Here is a 24,494-nt window from a genome sequence, read left to right on the forward strand (position 1 = left end):
CACATGCATAAAAAGGTATAATGTTTTATTTAGCAAGACTGTAACCACATAGATCACAGATGGAAAAGACCATTTACAGCTAAAACAGTCAATTTACTAAGGAAATATATGTTTTATAAACGTACATAAGCTACATAAGGACTAATTTGCAAAAGTAGGATTTTGAAATAATCACCAATATTTAACGAACGTTTCGAAGGACAGAGGCAGTCCTAGAGGCAAAGTTGTTAAAAATGAGGAGTTCTAACTTATGGTATCAATGACGTGGGCGTGTGCAAAAAAAAAAAAAGAAATTGTGTGATATACAATCCTTTACGCACATGAAAAACACGAAGGCGCCCCATCATGATTTCAGAAGTGGAAATTATCACATTTCTGACAGAACGTGAAGGCAGCATAAGACACTTGAGCCTGTGATGTACTTTTGACCACTGGAGCGCCCCCGTCAGGCTGATGAGGGCGAGCCTTGGTGACGTTGTAGGCAGTAGGAGTACTACCAGTCCTCAAAGTTTCAAGTCTCTACGACTTATGGTTTGGTCTGCCTGATTACTTTTAGGGAAGAATGCTGATCCTTGGGAATTCAAACCATTACAATAGTTTTTCAGTCGACATGATTGAACCCCTAATAAAGTGAGTTTTTCTTAAAAAAAGATCAAATATCTGCCAAATGGGATCAGAAAAATATTTTTTTTTGCCCTTTGAATTAAGTAGATTTTTTGACTGCATTCTGACAGATATCTGTTCTTGATTTAAGCATTTTGATCAATTTCAACACTTCATATATTAGGCTTTGTCATTTTGCAGCTCTAGTAAATGCATCTTGATTTAAGAAGGTTTATATATTTGTGCTGGAAAACAAGACACAAACAGTGAGTGAAAACATCACTTAGTGTCGTGAACTACAGAAGGTGGTGTTTCAGTTTGTGGTTGTTTGTCTCTCACCCTCCTGGTTGAGTGTGTGTTTGAGTGCGTTCGGTTCGGTCCACCACCGCAGAGAGAAATGAGCCACTTCAGCCGTACACTGACTGAGACGAACACGACCCTCGGCCAACGACACCTGATCCAACTGACACACACAACAGAACAAGCATTAAAATTATTATTTACATTAAACAAGCTGCCCTGGAAAAGGGCGGGGCTTTTAATTTAATATCTATTAGTCATCTTTCATTATTTAGGTCTAAATTAGTCTCCAAACCAGAATTATTGTCACATGATACTTTTTTCATCTCAGGATGGACAAATCACAGTTGTTCACATTTATTTTTGAGAACAGACATAAAAAAGCACTATCCAAACTAAAATGATTATAATTCAAGAATGTTTTAGAGTACAGACCTAAGTTTGGTCTTGTTTTAAAGAAGACACCCAGCCGATTATGGCTGACGGAAAAGCACTTGAAAAATTTAAGTTCGAAAGAGTTATTTTCAAAAAAAATTATATAAATCAAATGTACATTTTTTATATAAAATGTATATTTTATCAAATATATTTTACTCTAGAATTGCTATCAAATGAGAGCCATATGTCTAACCAAGTTGTGTTCCAAATTTGAAGTTGATATCACACAAATTTAAGTTCCCATGAGATTTTGTGTAGGCGCTGTACCAAAATTTGCCACCGGGTGTCACCGACATTCTACTGAATTTTTTGTAATGCATTCTTCTGTTACAAATGGATAGATTTCTGTCCAAATATCACTTCTATCACAAAACAGCTGGCAAATATGGAACAGTGAGTCTCAGAACTTTCCGACGATGATGTGTTTTTTCAAGATTACAAAAGGTTTTGACTATAAAGTAACTAAAATAAATATTGTAATATGAAACCTGACACCACCCACTAAGGGAGGAGCTTGCTAAAAAAAATTAAAGTACCGTTTCCATGGTAAGTCAACATCCAGGCCGAATCTTAAGTTTGTAAGCTTTCGAATGATACCTAATTTACGATGATTATTTAAATATGTGATATGAAGAAAAGGCAATAAATAAAAAGTGCCACTTAAGGTGTAAAAGTATTTTATAATGATTATTATGGTGTGTTTCCATATGTTCCTCAGGTACCAACTCTCTAAAAATACATATTTGAAAGATTTTCCAGCATGCAAATGTGAAGTTTTTTTTTAAATCGCTCATGAGCCATTGGAGTGACTTCCTGTCTGACAGGAAGCAGTTTTCAGTCTCTCACCTCCAGCAGTTCACTGCCCTCCTTCAGACCGCATCGCTCCGCAGGAGACTCCGGCCTCACCGTCTGGACGAACACGCCTGTCCGGTTGCCCCCGACAATAGTGATGTCATCGGCCAGACTGATGCTTTTGGGCGAAGAGGGGAGCGCCGGAGCCAAACTGAGAAAAGAAAGAGACGCAAATAAAGAGAGGAAGTTTAGTGTTCACTGATGCAACTGAACCCTGATTCAGATCAGAGAGTTCCCAGTGATGATGAAGAGCTCGTACCGTGGTGAGGATGAGGATGATGAAGGTTTGATCGGGAGGGTCGGCATCACATTGATCACATCAGGAGGAAAGAGTTGAGATGGCAGGGAACTCCACGAACTCAACAGACACAAGTCTGAATCTTCTACAACACACACACACACACATTACTAACGTCTAAATTACAAACTTCACGTCCACATAATGATCATGAACAAGAAAGACAAACATGAGATGAAAGAGACGCATAGACAGTAGAGAAGTGAATCATCACTGGCCTCATGATTCAAATTGATTCAAAAGGTAAAGATTTGGTTTCAAAATAATTGTCAAAGCATCATCATGCAACTTTTCCTCAATTATTTTACAAATTAATACACAATAGGGGTTAGCTTTGTCAAAATACCAAAATTTCAGTAGCCAGAACACCAAAAATGTCCAAACGGCTATTGAACACTTATTTTTACTACTTTAAATATTTATTTATGCAATTTAAAATAATCACAAAAATTAATAATTAAAACAATTAGTAAGTCAATTTTATTTCTAAAACACATTTAAACTTTTACACTGACCAAAATGCTGCACAAAAGACACATTATATATATATATATATATATATATATATGTATATATATATATAGTTAAAGTGCATATTACAACACATCAACTAAAATTAACAACAGACAAGAAATTAATAGTGTATAAAAATGTATAAAATGCCAGTGTATAAAAATCTGATTAAAAAAATTAATATATCGCATGTAGTCAAGTAATAGTTGACTCTCTAAATAGCTTCAAAACACAATCTTCAGTAATAAAAGAAGAGCAAAGAAACATATGGAAGCCCATTCCTGCCACATAAGAGAAAAAGAAATGCTTTGGAAAATCATAATTCTGACATAAATAAATGACTTATGTAATAATTACGAGATAAAAAGTCATAATTATGAAAAAAGTCAAAATTATGACAAACTAAATCATAATTATGACATCAGTCATACTTATGAGATAAAAAAGCAAAACGTATGAGATAAAAAGTCAAAAATATGACATGCTGTCAATTATGAGATAAAAAGTTAAAATTGACAAATCATAATTTCGAAAAAAAAAGTTGTAAGAAAAAACCCTGCTTAATTATAACATAAAAAGCCATGACGAAACCAAAATTATGACAAGTCATGATTATGAGATAAAAAAATAATAATGAAAAAAGTCAAAATTATAACAAATTAAATCATAATTATGACATAAAAAGTCAAATTATTGCATAAAAAGTCATAATAAGGGCATAAGTTATACTCATGAGATAAAACTAAAACTTAAGAGATAAAAACAAATCTAAATTATGACAAACTAAATCATAATTATGACAAAGTAAAAATTATCACATAAAAAGTCATAATTAAGACAAAAGTCATGAGATAAAATGTAAAACTTATGAGATAAAAAGTCAAAATTAGGACATAATAAGTCATAATTATAATATAAAAAGTTAAAATTGACAAATCATATTGTCATTGTACTAAAACTATCCTTAATTATAACATAAAAAGTCATTATGACAGTCGAAATTATGACAAGTCGTGATTATGAGATAAAAAGTCAAAATTGTGAAATAAAGAGTCAAAATTATGACAAAGTAAATCGTAACTACGAGATAAAAAGTTGAAATAATGATATACTAAGTCATTTTGACAGCCATAATTATGAGATAAGGTCAAAATGATGACACTGACTAAATCATATGAGATTCCATTAACCTCATAATTTAAATTTTTTTTTATCTCATATGATTTAGTCAGTATGTCATCATTTTGACTATGGCTTCCACAGAAATACGCTGCAAACAATAAAAGAGAGTTTCTGAAAGTTTCCAGACAAGAGCAGTGAGGGATTTTTCTCACTATTTTTGGCATTATCGCTGTTTGATTATTATCTATGCTGTGCAGTGAAGCCCGTGATTGGCCTAGCAATTCGCTTCAACCTTTCAGAGATGTATAGGGGTTTAGATTCTTATTCAAGTGTTTTGATGTGAAGTGAGCAGAAAACATAAGTGACATCACAGAGCTGCGGCTAAAATTGAGTTCAGAATAGATTTAGAATTGTTGAAGAATGAATCGTTTTTCTCTCCCATCATGGATGAAAGATGCACAGACTATATCACACACCTGTTTGTGTCTCGTTCTCGTCGCTCCCCCAAGAGTTCAGATCAAACCTGCACACACAGGCAGACTTTAGTGAATCATGATCCAGTCAATCAGATTTATATTGTTTTCTCCAGTGTGTCTTACTCCACGTTTGCTCTGCGGTTGATGGAGTTCATGCAGGGAGGAAAAGGAAATGTCGAGAGTCTGTTGATGTCCTTCTCCGTGTTACACTCCTGCACAATCACAAAACATACAGTGAGATTTCAAACTGAACACATGATCATCACCACATCATAAAATGATATTTTTATTTACCGGCGAAAGCAGATTCTCCTCTGAATTTGAGCAGCAGTAGTCTGTGACACAAACACACAATGTCATCAGTAACAACATCAGTAGGTCAATTCACATTTATTTCTATAGTGCTTTATACATTAATACAGACTGTGTCAAAACAGCTTCACAGAGACAATCAGGAAACCCAGCTAACAAAAATATGTTCTGTACATCTGTACATTCATGGAACTCTTTTCTGGAACTTTTTCACCTCAGAACGTGTTTCAGAACGCTCAGAGAACATTCAAAAGTAAACTTTTCTTTGCAAAATTATTAAATGGAATGTTTCCTTAACATTCTTATAACCAAGAAAAAAAAAAAAAAAAACATTTTTAAAACATTTTAGGTTTTGAACAGTTGTAAGGCAATAATGTTAGCAAAATGTTTTTAGAACATAAATTCCACTATAAAGTGACAACAATGTCATCATTCAGCTCAAATTAAGGGTTAGTTCACCCAAAAATGAAAATTCTGGCATTTATTACTCACCCTCATGCCGTTCCACACCTGTAAGACCTTCGTTCATCTTCGGAACACAAATTAATATATTTTTGTTGAAATCCGATGGCTCAGTGAGGCCTCCATAGGGAGCAATGACATTTCCAGATCCATTAATGAACTAAAAACATATTTAAATCAGTTCATGTGAGTTCAAAGCATAATGAATCAGAGTGTCGAATCATGATTCAGATCGCATGTCATGTCTCATGACTTTGGCGCTCCGAACAGCGGATTCGATACACTGATTCGTTATGCTCCGAAGCTTCCTGAAGCAGTGTTTTGAAATCGGCCATCACTAAATAAGCCGTTATTTTGGCGCATCAAAAATATTCTCGTCGCTTTATAATATTAATATTGAACCACTGTACTCACATGAACTGATTTAAATAAGTTTTTAGTACCTTTATGGATCTTTTGAGAGGAAATATCATTGCTGGCTATGAAGGCCTCACAGAGCCATCGGATTTCAACTAAAATATCTTAATTTATATTCTGAAGATGAATGAAGGTCTTACAGGTGTGGAACGGCATGAGGGTGAGTAATAAATGACAGAATTTTTATTTTTGGGTAAACTAACGCTTTAATTTTACAGATTTTGTTCTCATCCGATAGTGTCACTAAGTAATATAAATGTAAATGTAAGTTAAAGCAATAATATTTCTAAAACCACACACACAAACACTGACCTTCAGACTGCTCGCAGATCTGAGCTTGAGAGGTCGACTGTAAAACACAATGACAACATGAGAGGTCAAGTACACACACAACTGTGTTTGTGTGTGTGTGTGTGAGTGTGTGAGTGTGTGTGTGTGTGTGTGTGTGTGTGCGTGTGTGTGTGTGTGTGTGTGAACTCTGACCTTTTGGATTCTGAGTGTGAGTGGACTGGGACTCAGATCAACAGAACAGCACGGTCCGAAACACTGATCCTCACTGAACAATGACAGATGAGACTACAAACAGAGCACAGTGTTGAACAGCACAGTTTAGTATGATATTACTTGTATTGTCTATACTTTAATATATATATATATATATATATATATATATATTTTAGACGTACGCAGTGCAGACAGGTGGCGCTCTGCTCTCTCCGATCTCGGCTCCTCTCCATCTCTCTCTGCAGCTGCTCCAGGCTGCTCTGGAGCTCTGCGATGCGTTTGCGCAGACGGTTCTTGTCCAGCAGGCAGTCGGTGAACTCCAGCTGCAGACTGTCACGACTGCGCAGCGCCTTCAACACACACACAGAAACAGAAGTGTGGAAGTGCATGTCTGTGTGTGTGTGTGTGTGTGTGTGTGTGTGTGTGTGTGTGTGTGTGTGTGTGTAGTACCTGGTCTCTCTCTCTCTCCAGCTCCATGATTTGGTTGAAGTAGGACACACTCCTGCTCTGCTCCGTCTCCCAGTCCAGCTGTAGAGTCCTGAGCCGCAGCTGCAGCTGCTCACACTGAGACGCGAGCTACACACACACAGATATATATATATATAATATCCTTCAATAGAAGCAGATCTTACTGGCGATGCAGGCCTCACTGAGCCATCGGATTTTATCAAAAATATCTTAAATTTTGTTCTGAAGATGAACGTAGGTCTTACGGGTGTGGAACGACATGAGGGTGAGTAATTAATGACATTATTTTAATTTTTGGGTGAACTAACCCTTTAAAGATTTTCTATTGTTGTTTGATTGTGACAGGCAATAGTAGACAGTAACAGGTTTAAAGGCTGCTGTCTCTTTAAGACTTAAAGGCAGAAACACACCAAACCGGTATTTTTTGTTCGTCGGCCACTAAGTTTTCTCAGTGTGTTCCGCACCATAAGCTGAAGTTGGTCCTCGTTGGGGTTTTTTTCGGCTAATTCGACATGTTGAATCGGTGTCAGAGCTTGCGGTCCGTCGGGCCATCTGATCATTCTGATTAGCTGTTCTGATACTGTAACCTGCTGGTACGGAAAGGCATTTTTCATCTTACGCAGGCGCAGAACGGACGTGCTACTTGTCCGTCGGCTGTTGAGCGTCAGTTTGGTGCGTCAGGGCACCTTTGGACCTGACATGAGCCAACCCCGCAGTCTGCTTTCGTCGCCACTAGTTTGTCGGCGTCAGCTTGGTGTGTTCCTGCCTTAAAGGAATATACTGCTGTTCACATTCACTGAAGACTCGCCAAGTCAGACATTTTAACATAACTGTGTGTGTATCTGAGCATTTACGTGTAATAAGTTGCGATAAATAACTCAATAAAGTCATAATGTTTTAAAATAACTGATCTGCTCTGATAATCTGTTTGGATTCAGTCTACATAATATAGTACATAAATGTTTGTGGTAATTTCAATAATCGTAAAACCTGCAGGAATTAACCTGTGTAGAATTATGCACAATGACGTCACCCCCATTTTAACTAACTAAAACCATATTTAAAGAAGGAACACTTGAACTAACACCAGCATGATAAAAACTGCCTAAAATGACAGAAATTGTCTTTGGATAATAATATTTGAAGTGTAATTTGATTGTTTAGTTTGTCTCATGTCCCATTACATTTCATGGAGAGGGCGGGGTTTATGACCTATAATGCATCCAGCCACCTGGGGGCGATCAAGTCGCTTTGGCTTCACTTTTCAGGACTCATGTGGCACACTTGGTTCCGACTGAGGTCGCTGCATCAGAGCCAAATAGCGCATTTCGTAGCGCACTATTGCGTTTATATTTTATATCCTGATTTTACCAACAGCAAATCAGCACAGTGCTCAAATGACAAATCTTGGCACCAACAAACTTTTTAACTGGAAGAATTGCTACAAAAAAGGGGAATTTTTATCCAAACAGCTTCCCACTGACGGCAGTCATCAGCATACATTCCGGAGAAGGGATAACACAGCTGCCTACATCCAAAAGGAATAGAAATAATATGCCTCTTCTGGTTGAAGAATCTACCTGCTGCACAAACTGCCACAGACTTCTACAAAGGATTGCAGTTCTTGAAACAAAGTTACTTGCGGTACTACCAAACCAGACGGAACACACAACGGAGCTTCATCATGGACGTCCTCAGCACAAATCGATGAGTCCCATGAATCTAATGCTCCTAAACAGGCCATACTGAGTGCTGAAACTGATCAACATATTAATCGATGGCACAAACAGGGAGCGAGACCCAAAGGCTCTCGAGACATCAGATTGTCATGAGTATCACATATTGCAGTAGCATCCTCTACCCCAAACACTAGCTCCCTACCACCGCCAATATATCTGGAGAACAGATTTGAAGTGTTAATGAATGTGGGTGAGGAATCTCCAGACATGATGACTGTGGGTGAGGTATCCCCAAACATGATCGGACACAGATCAAATCAGCCAGCAGCTAACACTGATGCTAACTGGTCGAGCAGACAGCGGCACTCAGCTCTTAGAGCATCCAAACCCAGGACTCTGATAGTGGGTGACTCTATTATCAGAAATATTAGCAACAGGGATACAACTACATGCTGCCTTCCACAAGCAACAGTTTCTGAAGTAAACAGGGAACTTAAGAGCATTCTGATCAAACTGCAAATTGACTTACAGTATCATCCATGTGGGGAAGAATAATATTCGCAAGGAGCAGTCAGAACTCCTAAAAAGTCAGAACTCCTTGAAGAACTCCTTTCATCAACAACTTCAATCTTTTCTGGAGTCAGAGACAAATGTTCACTCATGATGGCCTGCACCCAAACAAACTGGGCTTAAGAGTGCTAAAGGACAATATGTACTTCTGCCTCCATCATCCTTCAGCAGTGTGTGCAAATCCACTCAACCTGAATGGCACAAACACACCTGGACAGAGTACAACTGACCACAGGACTTCATTTCAGCACCTGAATGGACATGCGGTTGACACATCCCACAAGGTCAATAACACCATGCAGCCACAACAATCACTGCTCACGGACACAATCCTGACTGAGCCCTGCCCACAGAGCTCACCGAGAGACAGTGACGTGTTAGAACTGCTCCAAGATTCAGCACCCAAGGACGACTTTCGGAAAACAGCCAGGAAAGCCAGGACGACATATTACAGCCTCCTGTAAGACCAGTGACAGCTATGATAACAGTGACTTTATCAAATGTTTACAGAACAAGCGGGAACCCAGTATGCCTGTTGCTTTCTCGATTTCTGTTTTATTATGTAATAGAAAGCCTAAGGCGTTCTCAAATTGTTTGCCAAACCCATTTAATCTGCTGCCTATTACACGTCAAACTAAGATTACTGTAGAGACAGAAAGTAAGACTAAGTTAGCACTTTTAACTAAACATCCATTCACTTAAAAATAAATCACTTCTAGTCAATGACTTAATAACCACAAAAAACCTAGATTTTATGCTTCTAAATGAAACATTGTTTGAAGACAGCTGCAGTGCAACAATCCTGAATGAAACAGCCCCTCCTAACTTTACTTTTATGAGTGTCTGCAGAGCTGTTAGGATAGGTGGAGGTGTAGCTGCTCTATGTAAAGATGTCTATCAATGCAAGCAAGTGTCATTTGGTGATTACTTGTCTTTTGAATATTTGGGTATTGTGTTAAAAGGTGCTCCTCGCATTCTACTTATAGTTATCTACAGGCCTCCAAAATACTCTCCAGCCTTTGTAGAGGACTTTACAGAACTGTTATCAGCAATTTTCTCAGAGTTTGACTGTTTTGCTATTACTGGGGACTTTAACATCCACATAGAAAATGCAGAATCCAATATGGCAAAAGAAATCCTAACAGTTTTGAATACTTTTGATCTGACTCAGCATGTACATGGACCCACACACAATCGTGGACACACTCTAGATTTAATTATCAGTGAGGGTCTAAACATTTCATCCATTGTCATTAAGGATGTAGCGCTATCTGATCATTTCTGTATTTTCTTTGATATATTGATCTCTCCGACTGTTGAAGCTAGATCTATCTCGGTCAAAATGCGATGCTTAAATGAGAATACAAGTGTACTGTTTATGAAGGCTATGTCTTTAACACCAAGCATATCTGCAGACTCTGTTGATTTTCTCCTTGATTCTTTTAACTCAAAAGTACAGAATGTTACTGATAACATTGCTCCTGTGAAAGTCAGGAAGAAAAGTGGCAGACAAAAAGCACCGTGGAGAAACTCAACAGCAGTGCAAAATATGAAACAATGCAGAAAAGCCGAGCACATGTGGCGAAAGACAGACCTTGAAATCCACTATAACATCTATAAAGATAACCGTCATCCTTTCAATGTGGAACTAGGCAAAGCTAGACAGACCTTCTTCTCAAATATTATAAACAAAAACTTAAACAACACCCGCACTCTTTTTGTTACTGTAGAGAGACTAACAAAACCCCCAAGTCAGATTCCCAGTGAAATGCTCTTAGACAGCAAATGCTGTGATTTTGCTTCCTTCTTCTCTGAGAAAATCAATAATATCAGAAAGGTGACCAGAACATCTTTGAGCTGCACTGGGGTAAAACAGATCAGATCACAACCTCAGAAAGCAGCTATTATGTCTGTTTTCAAAGCAATTGATGCTAAAATTTTGGAAGAAACAGTACAGCACCTTAAAACATCAACCTGCGCCCTTGACACACTTCTTTTTTCAAAAGCGTATTTAACTGTTTAGAAGCAGATCTCCTAGAATTGGTTAACGCCTCACTTCTCTCTGGGACTTTTCCAAAATCCCTGAAAACTGCCCCTCCTGAAAAAGAGCAATCTGGATAACACCATATTGAACAACTACAGAACAATCTCAAATCTTCCTTCCATAGGCAAGATCATTGAAAAAGTTGTTTTCAATCAGCTGAACAAGTCCTTAAGCTTGAATGGATACTTTGACAACTTTCAATCTGGTTTCCGACCGCATCACAGCACAGAGACAGCACTCATAAAGATAATAATTGATATTCGCCTAAACGCAGATTCAGGTAAATTATCAGTGCTGGTTTTACTCGACCTCAGTGCTGCATTTGACACTGTCGATCACAACATATTTCTTGACAGGCTGGAAAACTGGGTTGGTCTTTCTGGTTAAATGGTTCTCCTTAAATGGTTCAGGTCATACTTAGAAGGGAGAGGTTATCATGTGAGTATCGGTGACCATAAGTCTGAATGGACATCCATGACATGTGTAGTCCCTCAAGGTTCAATACTTACACTCCTCCTGTTCAACATATATGTGCTGCCACTGAGCCAAATAATGAGAAAGAACAAAACTGCATATCACAGGTATGCAGATGACACCCAGATTTACCTAGCCCTATCACCTAACGACTACAGCCCCATTGACTCCCTGTGCCAATGCATTGATGAATTTAAAAATTGGATGTGCCTAAGCTTCCTTCAGTTAAGCAAAGACAAAACTGAAGTCATTGCATTTGGAAACAAAGATGAAGTTCTCAAAGTGAACATGTACCTTCATTCTAGGGGTCAAACAACTAAAAATCAAGTCAGGAATCTTGTTGTGATTTTGGAGTCAGACCTGAACTAAATCAGCATATTATCATCTCAAAAATATTGCAACAATTAGATGCTTTGTCTCCAGTCAAGACTTAGAGAAACTTGTTCATGCTTTCATCACCAGCAGGGTGGATTATTGTAATGGGCTCCTCACTGGTCTTCCCAAAAAGACCATAAGACAGCTGCAGCTCTTGCTGCCAGGATTCTGAGCAGAACCAGAAAACATGAACACATCACACCAGTCCTCAGGTTCTTGCACTGACCTTCAGTTGCATTTAGAATTGATTTTAAAGTACTGTTACTTGTTTATAAATCACTCAATGGTCTAGGACCTCAATACATTGCAGATATGCTCATAGAATATAAACCTAAAAGATCACTCAGATCATCAGGATCAAGTCACTTAGAAATACCAAGGGTTCACTCAAAGCAAGGAGAGTCTGCTTTTAGCTGTTACGCCAGCCGCAGCTGGAACCAGCTTCCAGAAGAGATCAGTTGTGCTCCAACAGTATCCACATTCAAATCCAGACTCAAAACACATCTTTTTATCTATGCATTTGCTGATTGAGCACTGTGCTATGTCCGATCTGTTTGTATTTTATTTTATATGTATTATCTTTTTATTTTTTAATTCCTTTTCCTGTTTTTATTTCATTTTTAATGTATTTTATATGTTTTATGTATCATCTTGTTATTCTGACTTTTAATGCATTTTAAATATTGCTGTCTGGTTGAAAGAGCTGGGAGAATTAGAAAGAAAGCATTTGTGGATTAAAATTTGGATAAGGGGACAAACCATGGGGAAATTTGAACTGCGTTGCATAGGTAAGATATCTCCGGAAGGGGGACTAGGGCTTTGTGGCGCAGTTTGAGGTGTCTTGGTGCACGTACAGTTGTTTGCCTGAAGCCAGTTATTATAGTTTATAAAGTTTTTAATATGGATATATTTCTTACAGAAACCCATCGCTTCACTTCAGAAGGCCTTTATTAACCCTCTGGAATCATATGGATTATTTTTGATGGATGGATGCATTTTTTTGGGCTTCAAAATCTCAACCCCCATTCACTGCCATTTTAACCTTGGAGGACTAAGGATATTTTTAAAGTGCCAATTCATTTTCCACATAATATAATCCACCTTCACAGCGCACAAACAAACAAGCATACTAGCATACAACTCATACCATTTCAGTCCCATACAGCAGAGAAAGTATGTTAGTATGTGATTCTGAGTCACAACAGACAGGTTTCCTCTCACTTTCTCTCTCTGCGTCTCTGAGCTCTCCAGCTCCCCCTGCAGTCGAGCGATGGTGCCGCACAGCTCCTGCCGCTGCTCCACAGCCTCCTGCCGGTCCTGCTGGAGAATGTCCAACAGAGCCTACATACACACACACACACACACACACACACACACACACACATTACACACACTCCTGTAAGTGTAATGATAAACAGAGAAAGTCTTGAGACAGACCTGATTTCCAGAGTTACGCTCTGTCTTTCTCACGATGACTGGCAATGTTTCCTCCGGGCCCGCAGTGGCGCCGTCACACGCCTCAATGCTTGTATGATGTGTCAGTGGGGGGGCGGAGCCATCGTCTGCTCTTTTCTCCTTCTCCAGTAATCTCTTCCTGAGCTGTTCCACCTGTCAGTCACATCACATGGACACGCCCACTATGAGTCTGACATGAACTGCATGTAAGTCTGTATTGGTTACATCATACATCATGTCTCTGAGAACAATGAACAGTTTAGGATTAATCATAGCCATCGCTGTTATGAATAATGAGCCTCTAATTCACACTGAATATTGAAACTATATAGTCAACTCTTCAATAAAATAATGTTGTGACTGACTAATCAGTGGTTTCCTGGGAGACGAGTCTTAATTGTCCGTATATTGTACCTCTGTGAGTAGTTCCCTCTCGCGCGCCGCAGCTTTGCGCTGTTCCTCTAGCGCTCGCGAGTATTTCACAGCCTGTTCCAGGTGTCTCTCCTTCAGCAGACCCAACTCACGACTACCAGACTCCCAGTCCTGCTTCAACCTGACCCAGTGTGAACACATATGCAGAAATAGATTTACATTCAGACATTCAGGCAGATTTTTCATCCTAAGTGACTTACAATGTATTTAATGTACACATTTTTATCAGTTCATTCAATCCCTGGGAATCGAACCCATAACCTTCATGTCGCAAACAGCATGAAAGAAATGAATATTTTATTCAGCAAGGATGCATTAAATGAATCAAACATGACAGGAAAGACATTTATAATGTTACGTTATAAAGGTTTATTTCAAATGCTGTTTTTTTCTTTTACTTTCTATTCATCAAAGAATCAATGTATCACAGTTTACACAAAAATCTGAAGCAGCACAACATTCACATCACAACAGTTATTTTAAGTTGTAATAATATTTCACTGTTTTACTGTATTTTTGATTAAATATATGCAGCATTGGTGAGCAGAAGAGACTTCTTTAAAAGCAGAAAAAAAAAAAAAAAAAAAAAAAAAAAAAATCAACCCCAAACTTTTGGATGATAGTGTATGTACAATGTTGCAGTAAATAAAGAACAATAAAATGTAAGCATAAATAATTTAAAGCATGATTTTTTTTTTTTTTTTTTTTTTTTTTTATGAAACATGAAAAAAGAGGTGAAATAACACCTGAAATATGCCTTAAAATGAAAAAAAGAAAAAAACTTAAAATACATAAAATGTGCCTTGGTTTATTTAAATATTTTATATTATTGATTTATGTAAATTTATTGATTGCAACATTTTATTATGTAAGTATACTGTATATATACTGTATATAATTTTAAAAAAAATAAAAAATATAATTATTTTCATTTTATATTTATAAATTTTATATATATATATATATATATATATATATATATATATATATATAGAGAGAGAGAGAGAGAGAGAGAGAGAGATCCAAAATACAGTAAAAACAGTAATATTTAATAATGTCTTTTATTTCTAAAGCTTTCTGTTTCAGATAAATGCTGTTCTTTTGAACTTTCTATTCATCAAAGGATCCTGAAAAAAAATTACACAACTGTTTTCAGCATTCAAGAAATGTTTCTTGAGCAGCAAATTGGCATATTAGAATAATTTCTGAAGGATCATGTGACACTGAAGACTGGAGTAATGAGCACAGGAATAAATTTACAGTATATTCAAATAGAAAACAGCTATTTTAAATTGTAAAAATATTTCACAACATTACTATTTTTACTGTATTTTGTATTAAAATAAATTAAGCTTTGGTGAGCAGAAGAGACTTCTTTTAAAACATAAAAAAATGACCATTCAAAAACTTTTGACCAGTAATGTATATTACATAATAAAATGTTGCAATCAATAAATTGTGCATTTCATGTATCATGAGTTTTATTTTATTTTTTTTATTTTTTTCAATTTAAGGCATATTTCACCTTCTTTTTCATGGTTCATTAAAAAATGTATTTCATATATATATATATATATATATATATATATATATATATATATATATATATATATATGTCAGTGGCGTGCGGTCCATATAAGCTGCGAATGCTCTGCATACCCAAGCCATTCGTGGACTCGGCAACTGATATTAACATTATAAATTACTATTAAATCCCTTGTTTGAGGTGTATCATAAAGCCTACATGATTGGTAATGCGTATGTAACTGTCCGTAATTTATTTATTTGCCAAACGACAGTAATTTTCCCTAAATCTGCCAGTTACGGAGACTTCCGGGTAAGCTGATCTGCAGCAGTTTTTGCGCCTTCGCGCTTTTGTCATGGAACGTCGTCATTGTCGCGCGTTCTCATTGGTTTGCTGGTCTATTGCAAATTACATGGGCAGGATGAGCTATGAGAGGACCGCTCGCCCAAGAGGAAAAAATAGCTACTGCCAGATCTCGATCACCGAAAATCACATTGTATTTGATACAAAACTAACTAGACTTAGCCAAATGGGGGGAAAAAATCATAACTAAAACCATTTTCATAGTATTTCATTTTCTCCATAGAGATTTTTTTATGAAAACTTAGAAATAGTTTAAGGATGTTAATCGATATAGTTTTTGCGTTTACATAATTTCAACTTTTTTTTAAAGAACTGATAGAAGAACTGATTTTTTTAAAGCCTACTGATATTTTTATTTATTATAGCCTACTTATATTTATTATAATTATATATTTTTTATTTATAATAGGCTACTAATTGTTTTACTTATTTTTAATAATTAATTTAAAAGGTACTTGTGGCATACATTTAAATTGACGCCATGGTGTTTTTTATTTGTCGTGTCTGATTTAGATCTGTGTCCTAAACTGGTACGTTGAAGTATGTCGTTTCAAAAATACAGCATATTTTGCAAACACATAATATATATACATAATATATATATATATATATATATATATATATATATATATATATATTTCTGCACCTTTCCAGCTGCATCCGGTCCTGTCGCAGCTCTTGCGCTTTGCGTTCAGCTCGGCTGCGCTCTTCCTCGGCCACACGGCAGCGATGAGACAGACGTCGCTCACACAGACGACTGCCGCGCAACTGTTCTCGCAGCTTCCGCACCTCCAGCAGCAGAAACTGAGTCAGACCCTCAGGACCCTCCTCATCTACACACATGATATCACAGAAATAACATTAAACTGCTGAATGAAAGACAATTAAAGTCATCTCTTCATGTGACATATGACATATATCTGAGTGAATTGGCTTCACAAACAAGAACAAATGTAGGGCGTGGTTTGATTTTGTCTGTGAGGAATTGATTGAATGGCTGTGGCTTGCTATTGGTGGATCTCATGTGAGTGACAGGTTGCCCCACCCTCATCATCAGAGAAGAGAAGCCACTGCAAGAGGGAGGGGAAGTTATTTTGATTCAAGATTATGAGGATGATGAAACATGTGCAACCAGTCCTGCCCTACGTTTGTTTTTGTTCCAGAAGCCATTTCACTCAGATATACGTCACAACAGTAGAGAAAGGACTAGCACAACTTCCCTTTCATGCCAACTTTAAATGTCAGAAATGAGACACGTTCACACACCCAGCATGATGGAGCAGCGTTGCGTCGGTTGTCGTCCGGTCAGCTGTGTGAACTGCTCCGGATGGTAAAACTCCAGCGACTCCATGAAGGCCTGGAGACCGCGCTCACCACGCCCCCTCAGGATGTCCAATAAACGGCCTGCACACAACAGCCAATCAAATCACCACACACGCCCACCAAGCACAGCACACCAACCATACATTATTTCTCTTTAAATGTGAACTTCTGCATCAATTTTCATGCAATTCATGTATCCATCCTAAAGTTTATGCAAGGTGAGGATGAGTGCGTCCTAAATCAAAGTTTGTATCTTTATACAATACAGACTGTTTCAAAGCAGCTTGAAATGAACAAGAAATTAAGTATAGCAAAATTGATCAGCTATTAAACTTAATATGCAGCTATAAAGCAGCTCTACAAAAGATAACAGTGTTCAGCTCTATTCGGTTTTGTTCTAATCTGACAGTTTCAGTGCAATCAAATCAATAATATGTCTAATTGTTAATTGTCCTTAAACCCTTTGCTTTACACAAGAGGAAACGTTTTTCTTTTTTTTTTTTTTTTTTGGATCCCTATTGACTTTTCCAGATGTGCGTGAGAAATGTGAGGCTGTGGCTTTTCAATGAACCTGAACGCAAACAATAAGCACAAAAGTGTCTGTGGTATCATCATGACTCAATTTTATGACTTTGCAAAATTTCCCAATATTGCCGTACAGTCTTACTACATGCTCTGAACTATGTACTTTTCACTAGAGAAGGGACAAATGGAGCAGAAGGCTGAATCAATTAAACCAACTGATTCCCTTTTATAAAAATGATTCAAAAGGGACAAATTAATCTTTTCAGAATTCTGAATCAATTGAACCAAATTGCTTGGAAAAATGATTCACTCTTTCAAAGCACTCAAAAGACATATATAAAGATGTTTTTACAAATAGGCCTACATTACCATTGTTTAGATGGAAGTGTCATCTAAATTGCAAAACAATTCACTCTTTCACTACTTTTTTATGCGTCCTCACCAGCTCTGCTGATTCTCAGCGGATACTGACTGGAGTTCAGCACCTCGTCCTCGTCCTGCTCGTCGATCACCTTACACTGCCGCAGGTACGGCGTAAGCTTCGCCGGGTTTAAAATGCGGGTCAGTTTGTGTCGGACTCCTTCCACTCGCTCCCAGAGCTCCTCGCACTTCTCCTCCTCTGACGGGGACATGACTAAACTCTTGTCTTCCAGCGGCCATTCACCTGTGAAAACATGAGATGTTTAAGATCACTATCAGCAGCTGCTCCTCAGGTGGCCCTTTTCACGTGTAGACGGTGTAGGTATAGCAAGAAAAGTGGTTAAATTGTGCCTGTTTCCTGTTTTGTTTTGTGAAGAAAATCTGTACCAAACCCGATTCGACTGAATCCCTTTTTTTACAAACCTGACCTGCATAAATAAGTTTCTTCTTTGCTCTATTTGGTAAAAGCACATTTATTAATAATTAAAAAAAAAAAAAAAAAAACTCGGATCCAAACAAACCTATTTCTAGCTACCAGTACAGTCACTGCACCTTGAAACACAATTTTTGAATTAGTGAGTGAATCTCTGCACAAGATTGCTTGACAATATGATCCAAAAGATTCAAACCTCATGGTCACAGTGACTGTACAGTGATGGAAGATTTGCTAGAACAGAAATAAGAAGTCCAAATTTTTGCGACAATTCATATCCATTTTACGTATTGGCAGCAATTCGTAGATACTTTACATTTTGCTGGCAATTTGTAGCCGTTTTATGTTTTGGAAGCAATTTGTAGCTATCTTCCGGGCAATTTGTAGCTATTTTACGTTTTGCCGGCAATTCATAGCTATTTTTTGTTTTGCCGACAATACGTAGCTACTTTACGTTTTGGCAGCAATTTGTACCTATCTTATGGGCAATTTGTAGCTATTTTACATTTTGACAGCAATTTGTAGCTATTTTATGTTTTGGCAGCAATTCGTACCTATCTTAGGGGCAATTTGTAGCTATTTTACATTTTGACAGCAATTTGTAGCTATTTTATGTTTTGGCAGCAATTTATAGCTATTTTATGTTTGGCCGGCAATTTGTAGCTATTTTACATTTTGACAGCAATTTGTAGCTATTTTACATTTTGACAGCAATTTGTAGCTATTTTACATTTTGGCAGCAATTCGTACCTATCTTAGGGGCAATTTGTAGCTATTTTACATTTTGACAGCAATTTGTAGCTATTTTATGTTTTGGCAGCAATTTATAGCTATTTTATGTTTGGCCGGCAATTTGTAGCTATTTTACATTTTGACAGCAATTTGTAGCTATTTTACATTTTGACAGCAATTTGTAGCTATTTTATGTTTGGCCGGCAATTTGTAGCTATTTTACATTTTGACAGCAATTTGTAGCTATTTTACATTTTGACAGCAATTTGTAGCTATTTTACATTTTGGCAGCAATTCATAGCTATTTTACGTTTTGGCAGCAATTTATAGCTATTTTACGTTTTGGCAGCAATTTGTAGCTATTTTACGTTTTGGCAGCAATTTGGAGCTATTTTACGTTTTGGCAGCAATTCATAGCTATTTTACGTTTTGGCAGCAATTTATAGCTATTTTACGTTTTGGCAGCAATTTGTAGCTATTTTACGTTTTGGCAGCAATTCGTAGCTATTTTACATTTTGGCAGCAATTCATAGCTATTTTACGTTTTGGCAGCAATTTATAGCTATTTTACGTTTTGGCAGCAATTTGTAGCTATTTTACGTTTTGGCAGCAATTCGTAGCTATTTTACATTTTGGCAGCAATTTGTAGCTATTTTATGTTTTGGCAGCAATTTGTAGCTATTTTACGTTTGGCCAGCAAATCATAGCTATTTTACATTTTGGCAGCAATTTGTAGCTATTTTACATTATGCCAGCAATTTGTAGCTATTTTACGTTTTGGCAGCAATTTGTACCTATCTTACGGGCAATTTGTAGCTATTTTACGTTTGGCCGGTAATCCGTAGCTACTTTACGCTTTGCCGGAAATTTGTAGCTATTTTACGTTTTGCTGGCAATTCATAGCTATTTTACGTTTTGACAGCAATTCTTAACTATTTCATGTTTTGCCGACAATACGTAGCTACTTCACGTTTTGGCAGCAATTTGTACCTATCTTATGGGCAATTTGTAGCTATTTTACATTTTGACAGCAATTTGTAGCTATTTTACATTTTGACAGCAATTTGTAGCTATTTTATGTTTTGTCAGCAATTTATAGCTATTTTATGTTTGGCCGGCAATTTGTAGCTATTTTACATTTTGACAGCAATTTGTAGCTATTTTACATTTTGACAGCAATTTGTAGCTATTTTACATTTTGACAGCAATTTGTAGCTATTTTACATTTTGGCAGCAATTCGTACCTATCTTAGGGGCAATTTGTAGCTATTTTACGTTCTGACAGCAATTCGTAGCTATTTTACATTTTGGCAGCAATTCATAGCTATTTTACGTTTTGGCAGCAATTTATAGCTATTTTACGTTTTGGCAGCAATTTGTAGCTATTTTACGTTTTGGCAGCAATTTGTAGCTATTTTATGTTTTGGCAGCAATTTGTAGCTATTTTACGTTTGGCCGGCAAATCATAGCTATTTTACATTTTGGCAGCAATTTGAAGCTATTTTACGCTTTGGCAGCAATTCGTAGCTATTTTACATTATGCCAGCAATTTGTAGCTATTTTACGTTTTGGCAGCAATTTGTACCTATCTTACGGGCAATTTGTAGCTATTTTACGTTTGGATGGTAATCCGTAGCTACTTTACGCTTTGCCGGCAATTTGTAGCTATTTTACGTTTTGCTGGCAATTCATAGCTATTTTACGTTTTGACAGCAATTCATGGCTATCGTTTTTGTGAATTGGTGGCTACTTCATATAATTTCAAGCAATCTCATTCATTGTTTGTACATTTTTGTATGATCTGCTTAAGCCCTACTGATTTTACAGTTTAGGGGTGGACCTTCCCAGCTAACAAAAACATGTTCTAAGAACGTTTTGCTGACTTTCCCATTTAGTTATGAAAAATTTGTTTTTCAATGTTCTTTCAATTATAAAAAGTGTACAGTTTTTATAAATGTTTTAAAAACATTTGTTTTTCTGGGTATGTGAACATTATTTGAACATTCCATTTTATCATTCTGCAAACATTATCGGAACGTTACTTTTGAATCTTCTCTGAACGTTCTGAAACAAGAAGTAACATTTAAAAACATTTCAACAGAAATGTTTAAAATGTTTCAGAGGGAAAAAATCATATATGAATGATGTAAAATAATGTTTTTGTGGTAATGTTTTGAGAACATTATTGAAGAACAGATAACGTATCACAAAAGTTCTATTAACGTTATTGGAAGAACATTTCTTCTTAACTTTAAAGAACATTGCCAGAACGTTAGCCAAAATTCTGAGAACGTTCCCGGTTATCTGGTTTCATGCTTTTTTCAACAACAACAAAAAATGTATGAATCACAGTGCAAATTCACAAAACATTTCTTAAAATAGTTTTTCATGAGATTGAGTTGAATGCAACACATGTAAATTCACTGCATGAGGGGCAAAAGAGTGACTGTAAAAAAAACAGCAGCTGTCTCACTGCAGGAGAATGCAGGCGGTACCATCCCCACTGTACACCAGAGATAATCAGACAGAGCGATAACGCTGCTGGGGGAACAGTGGAAAACAAATTAATTTTCATCCAGCGGATACCTGTACACCCAGAAGAGCATAATCGCTCACATCTTTATTTTTTATAGCCCATGAGACTCAACAGAGATATCAGTTACGTTTCATTTAACTATCAACCTTTTCTCAAAGATGTCTAAGGACATTGCTAAGATGTGAAAAAATTAGATTTTTTTTTTTTCTTCTTCTTGTCTACAAGCACAAAAAATATTCATATACATATATATATCCAGCAGGACGTTCTAAACAAACGATGGTGTTCCTCCTGTGAGATGATAAAGAGTAGGGGTGTGTGAGGGGTTTGTGCATCTGTGTTCAGGTCAGGCAGGTCCAAACACATGCAGGAATCTCAATGAATGTCTCATAGTGAAGGAATCCAGAGCTGAACTTTACGACAAAACACTACTATTATAAACACACACATGACCAACACATTACACAAACACTAACACACATGATAGGCTACATTACAAACAAAACACACAATAACACTACAATAATATTAACACATTGCTGACATACAACTACTAAAACTACACTGCTAACAGGGAATTTTAACGTTCTTCCAGTAACAGAACCTTCGATAACTGTGAACGAAGGTTATATTACTGGAAGAACGTTCGTTTTTTAAATTATGTTTTATTTATTTCAATTATTTATACATTGTTCATGGAACATTTTTTTTACATAAACATTTTAGATGGATGATCGTCTAACGTTTTCAGAACGTTTAGAAAACATTGAAAAGTAGGCTAATGTTCCCATAATGTTTACAAAATGGAATGTCCCCTTAATGTTCGCATGATCAAGAAAAAAAACTTTTTAGCGTTCAGAGAGCATTTAGAAATAACATTTTCAAAATAGGAACGTTAGCAAAATGTTTAGCAAAAAATTTTTTTTTTTTTTTTTTGGTGGGCAAAACAACTACAGAAGAAGGTTTAAACGTGTTTTGGTCCATAATGCCGGAGTATCGTTCTTTAATCTCTAATTCATTAGTTGATTCAGTCTGAATAAATGAATCGGTTCGCAGCTGATGAGGCTGAACAGATAAACTGCTGAAAGTTAAATGTCTTACCGCTCATGATCCACAGCAGATGAAGGAGATGAGAGGAAAAACAACAACAGCGACACTTCAGACACAAACAAGAGAAGAAGCGAAGTTGAGCAAATCAACTCTCTCTCTCTCTCTCTCTCTCTCTCTCTCGGTCTGTCAGAAGTCAAAGCTTCATTGACATTCATTTATCCGTCTGTATCCGGGGTATAATAAGGAAAAACATCATCAAAATGCCTGAGTCACGCAATATGAAAGTCACGGTGTAGACGCAGTGTCGAAATACTCGTGTTAATATTTCACTAATATCCAGTCAGTGTAATTAGTCACATTCCTGGCGGGATAGAGAGTGCAGTGACCTGTCAGTTCATGCCGGTGGTGAGGACGAGGATGATCCACTGGAGGGAGACAGACACTGGACAAAAACACAGATAATTTATACGACTGACTTCTGAACAGATGTTGCGCCATCTCTTAAAATGTTCTGTTTCAGTGTTACTGACTACTGAAGAAACCAAAGAACCCAATATTCTGCACTATTCGATGTCATATTGTAGTAGTAAATAGTGCACTGAAAATAAAAACTGCACTTTAAATACCTGAATGATGTAGCCTACCTACGTAATTAACTGAACATATGAAGTGGAATGTTGGATACACTCAGCTGTCACATGTTTCCATTAGCGAAAGGGGCCGATCAGACTCAGACATTAAATGACAAAATAACCGACTGCATTAAGTGGTTTAAATGACTCCTTTTTTATGTAGTTGCATTACTGATGTAAAATGTAATGCACTGATGTAAAAATCTATATGTACTTGAACTCTGGAAAGAGGCTACATGCAGCTACATTGACATGCAGCCAGGAGTGTTTCCTGACATTTATTTGTGCCTGATTTGACGCCGGGGAAATAGGCTACATAAAGCAAATCTGCCTGTGAATATTTTATATAAGTAGGTTTAAATCCGCGTAATCACTTATATCAATGTTATATATATTGGCATTTTGTCCAGCCCTATCTTAGGTATAGTTTTTGTCAGTGTTAAAAACACCCAATTATGCACAATTTAAGATGTAAATATTTAATTGATGGGTCAACATAATATATAACAATAAAATATATAAGGTATGATTTTACCTCAAAACCCAACAATTTGACACAAAATGATAAATGTTTCTCTGCCTGGAGTCCAGCTGTTTCTGTGAATTGCAGTGATCCATTTGCTTCTTTTTTCTGTAGCTTTCGGCAGTTTTTAAATACATACCTCAGGTTTTGTGTCAAAGCTATTTGTACAGTCAATCACAAAGCTCTTTCCCGTTTTGGAAGTGTTTTGTGTGTTTTTCGCGGCATTCACGCTGAAAATCAATGCTGCCGCTTTGGGCGGGACCGCAGTCCTAACGGTCGACGGTGACGTCACGTGCGTGCCGGTGTTATGAAATATTCGGTGTCTGAGATTTTCGGTGACACTGGGCGGAGCAACATGAATATTCACGAGTTTCCAGTTTTGAGTTAAAGCGCCACTGAAAATGTTAGTGCACGCTCTTCGGCTTACATTAAAGGTAATTAGCATATGTTTCAGCGTTAAACGAAGTCAAGCTTATATTCTAACAGTTATTGATGCACAAGATTTTATATATAAGCTATACTGTGTTATGTCGTGTCATGTGTTAGCGATGTTTGATATGAACACAGACAATTATTCGCCAGAAGTGTCGTTAGGATCAGCTATTTTTGTTGTTTCTGTATTAACTTGAGTCTTTTAA

General features: G+C 36.8%; 1 protein-coding gene across 2 annotated transcripts in view; it reads right to left on the reverse strand.

The window, feature by feature from the left end:
* The window catches only part of zmp:0000000896 (caspase recruitment domain-containing protein 10), a 33,526-nt gene extending 10,570 nt beyond the window's left edge, over window positions 1-22,956 (reverse strand). For both annotated transcript variants that reach the window (XM_067381092.1, XM_067381093.1), the window contains exons 1-17: window positions 22,753-22,956; window positions 17,973-18,194; window positions 16,949-17,086; window positions 16,329-16,515; window positions 13,777-13,915; window positions 13,345-13,515; window positions 13,129-13,248; window positions 6,748-6,873; window positions 6,480-6,647; window positions 6,277-6,369; window positions 6,106-6,142; window positions 4,897-4,937; window positions 4,726-4,814; window positions 4,603-4,649; window positions 2,453-2,576; window positions 2,188-2,344; window positions 943-1,066 (exon numbers count right to left, since the gene is read on the reverse strand). In XM_067381092.1, the coding sequence (XP_067237193.1) occupies window positions 943-1,066; window positions 2,188-2,344; window positions 2,453-2,576; window positions 4,603-4,649; window positions 4,726-4,814; window positions 4,897-4,937; window positions 6,106-6,142; window positions 6,277-6,369; window positions 6,480-6,647; window positions 6,748-6,873; window positions 13,129-13,248; window positions 13,345-13,515; window positions 13,777-13,915; window positions 16,329-16,515; window positions 16,949-17,086; window positions 17,973-18,194; window positions 22,753-22,759 (1,990 nt within the window). In that variant the 5' untranslated portion in view covers window positions 22,760-22,956. The remainder of the gene's footprint in view (window positions 1-942; window positions 1,067-2,187; window positions 2,345-2,452; window positions 2,577-4,602; window positions 4,650-4,725; window positions 4,815-4,896; window positions 4,938-6,105; window positions 6,143-6,276; window positions 6,370-6,479; window positions 6,648-6,747; window positions 6,874-13,128; window positions 13,249-13,344; window positions 13,516-13,776; window positions 13,916-16,328; window positions 16,516-16,948; window positions 17,087-17,972; window positions 18,195-22,752) is intronic.
* Between the last annotated feature and the right edge of the window lie 1,538 nt (window positions 22,957-24,494).

The sequence above is a fragment of the Chanodichthys erythropterus genome, chromosome 3, assembly GCF_024489055.1.
Source record: "Chanodichthys erythropterus isolate Z2021 chromosome 3, ASM2448905v1, whole genome shotgun sequence".
NCBI lineage: Eukaryota > Metazoa > Chordata > Actinopteri > Cypriniformes > Xenocyprididae > Chanodichthys > Chanodichthys erythropterus.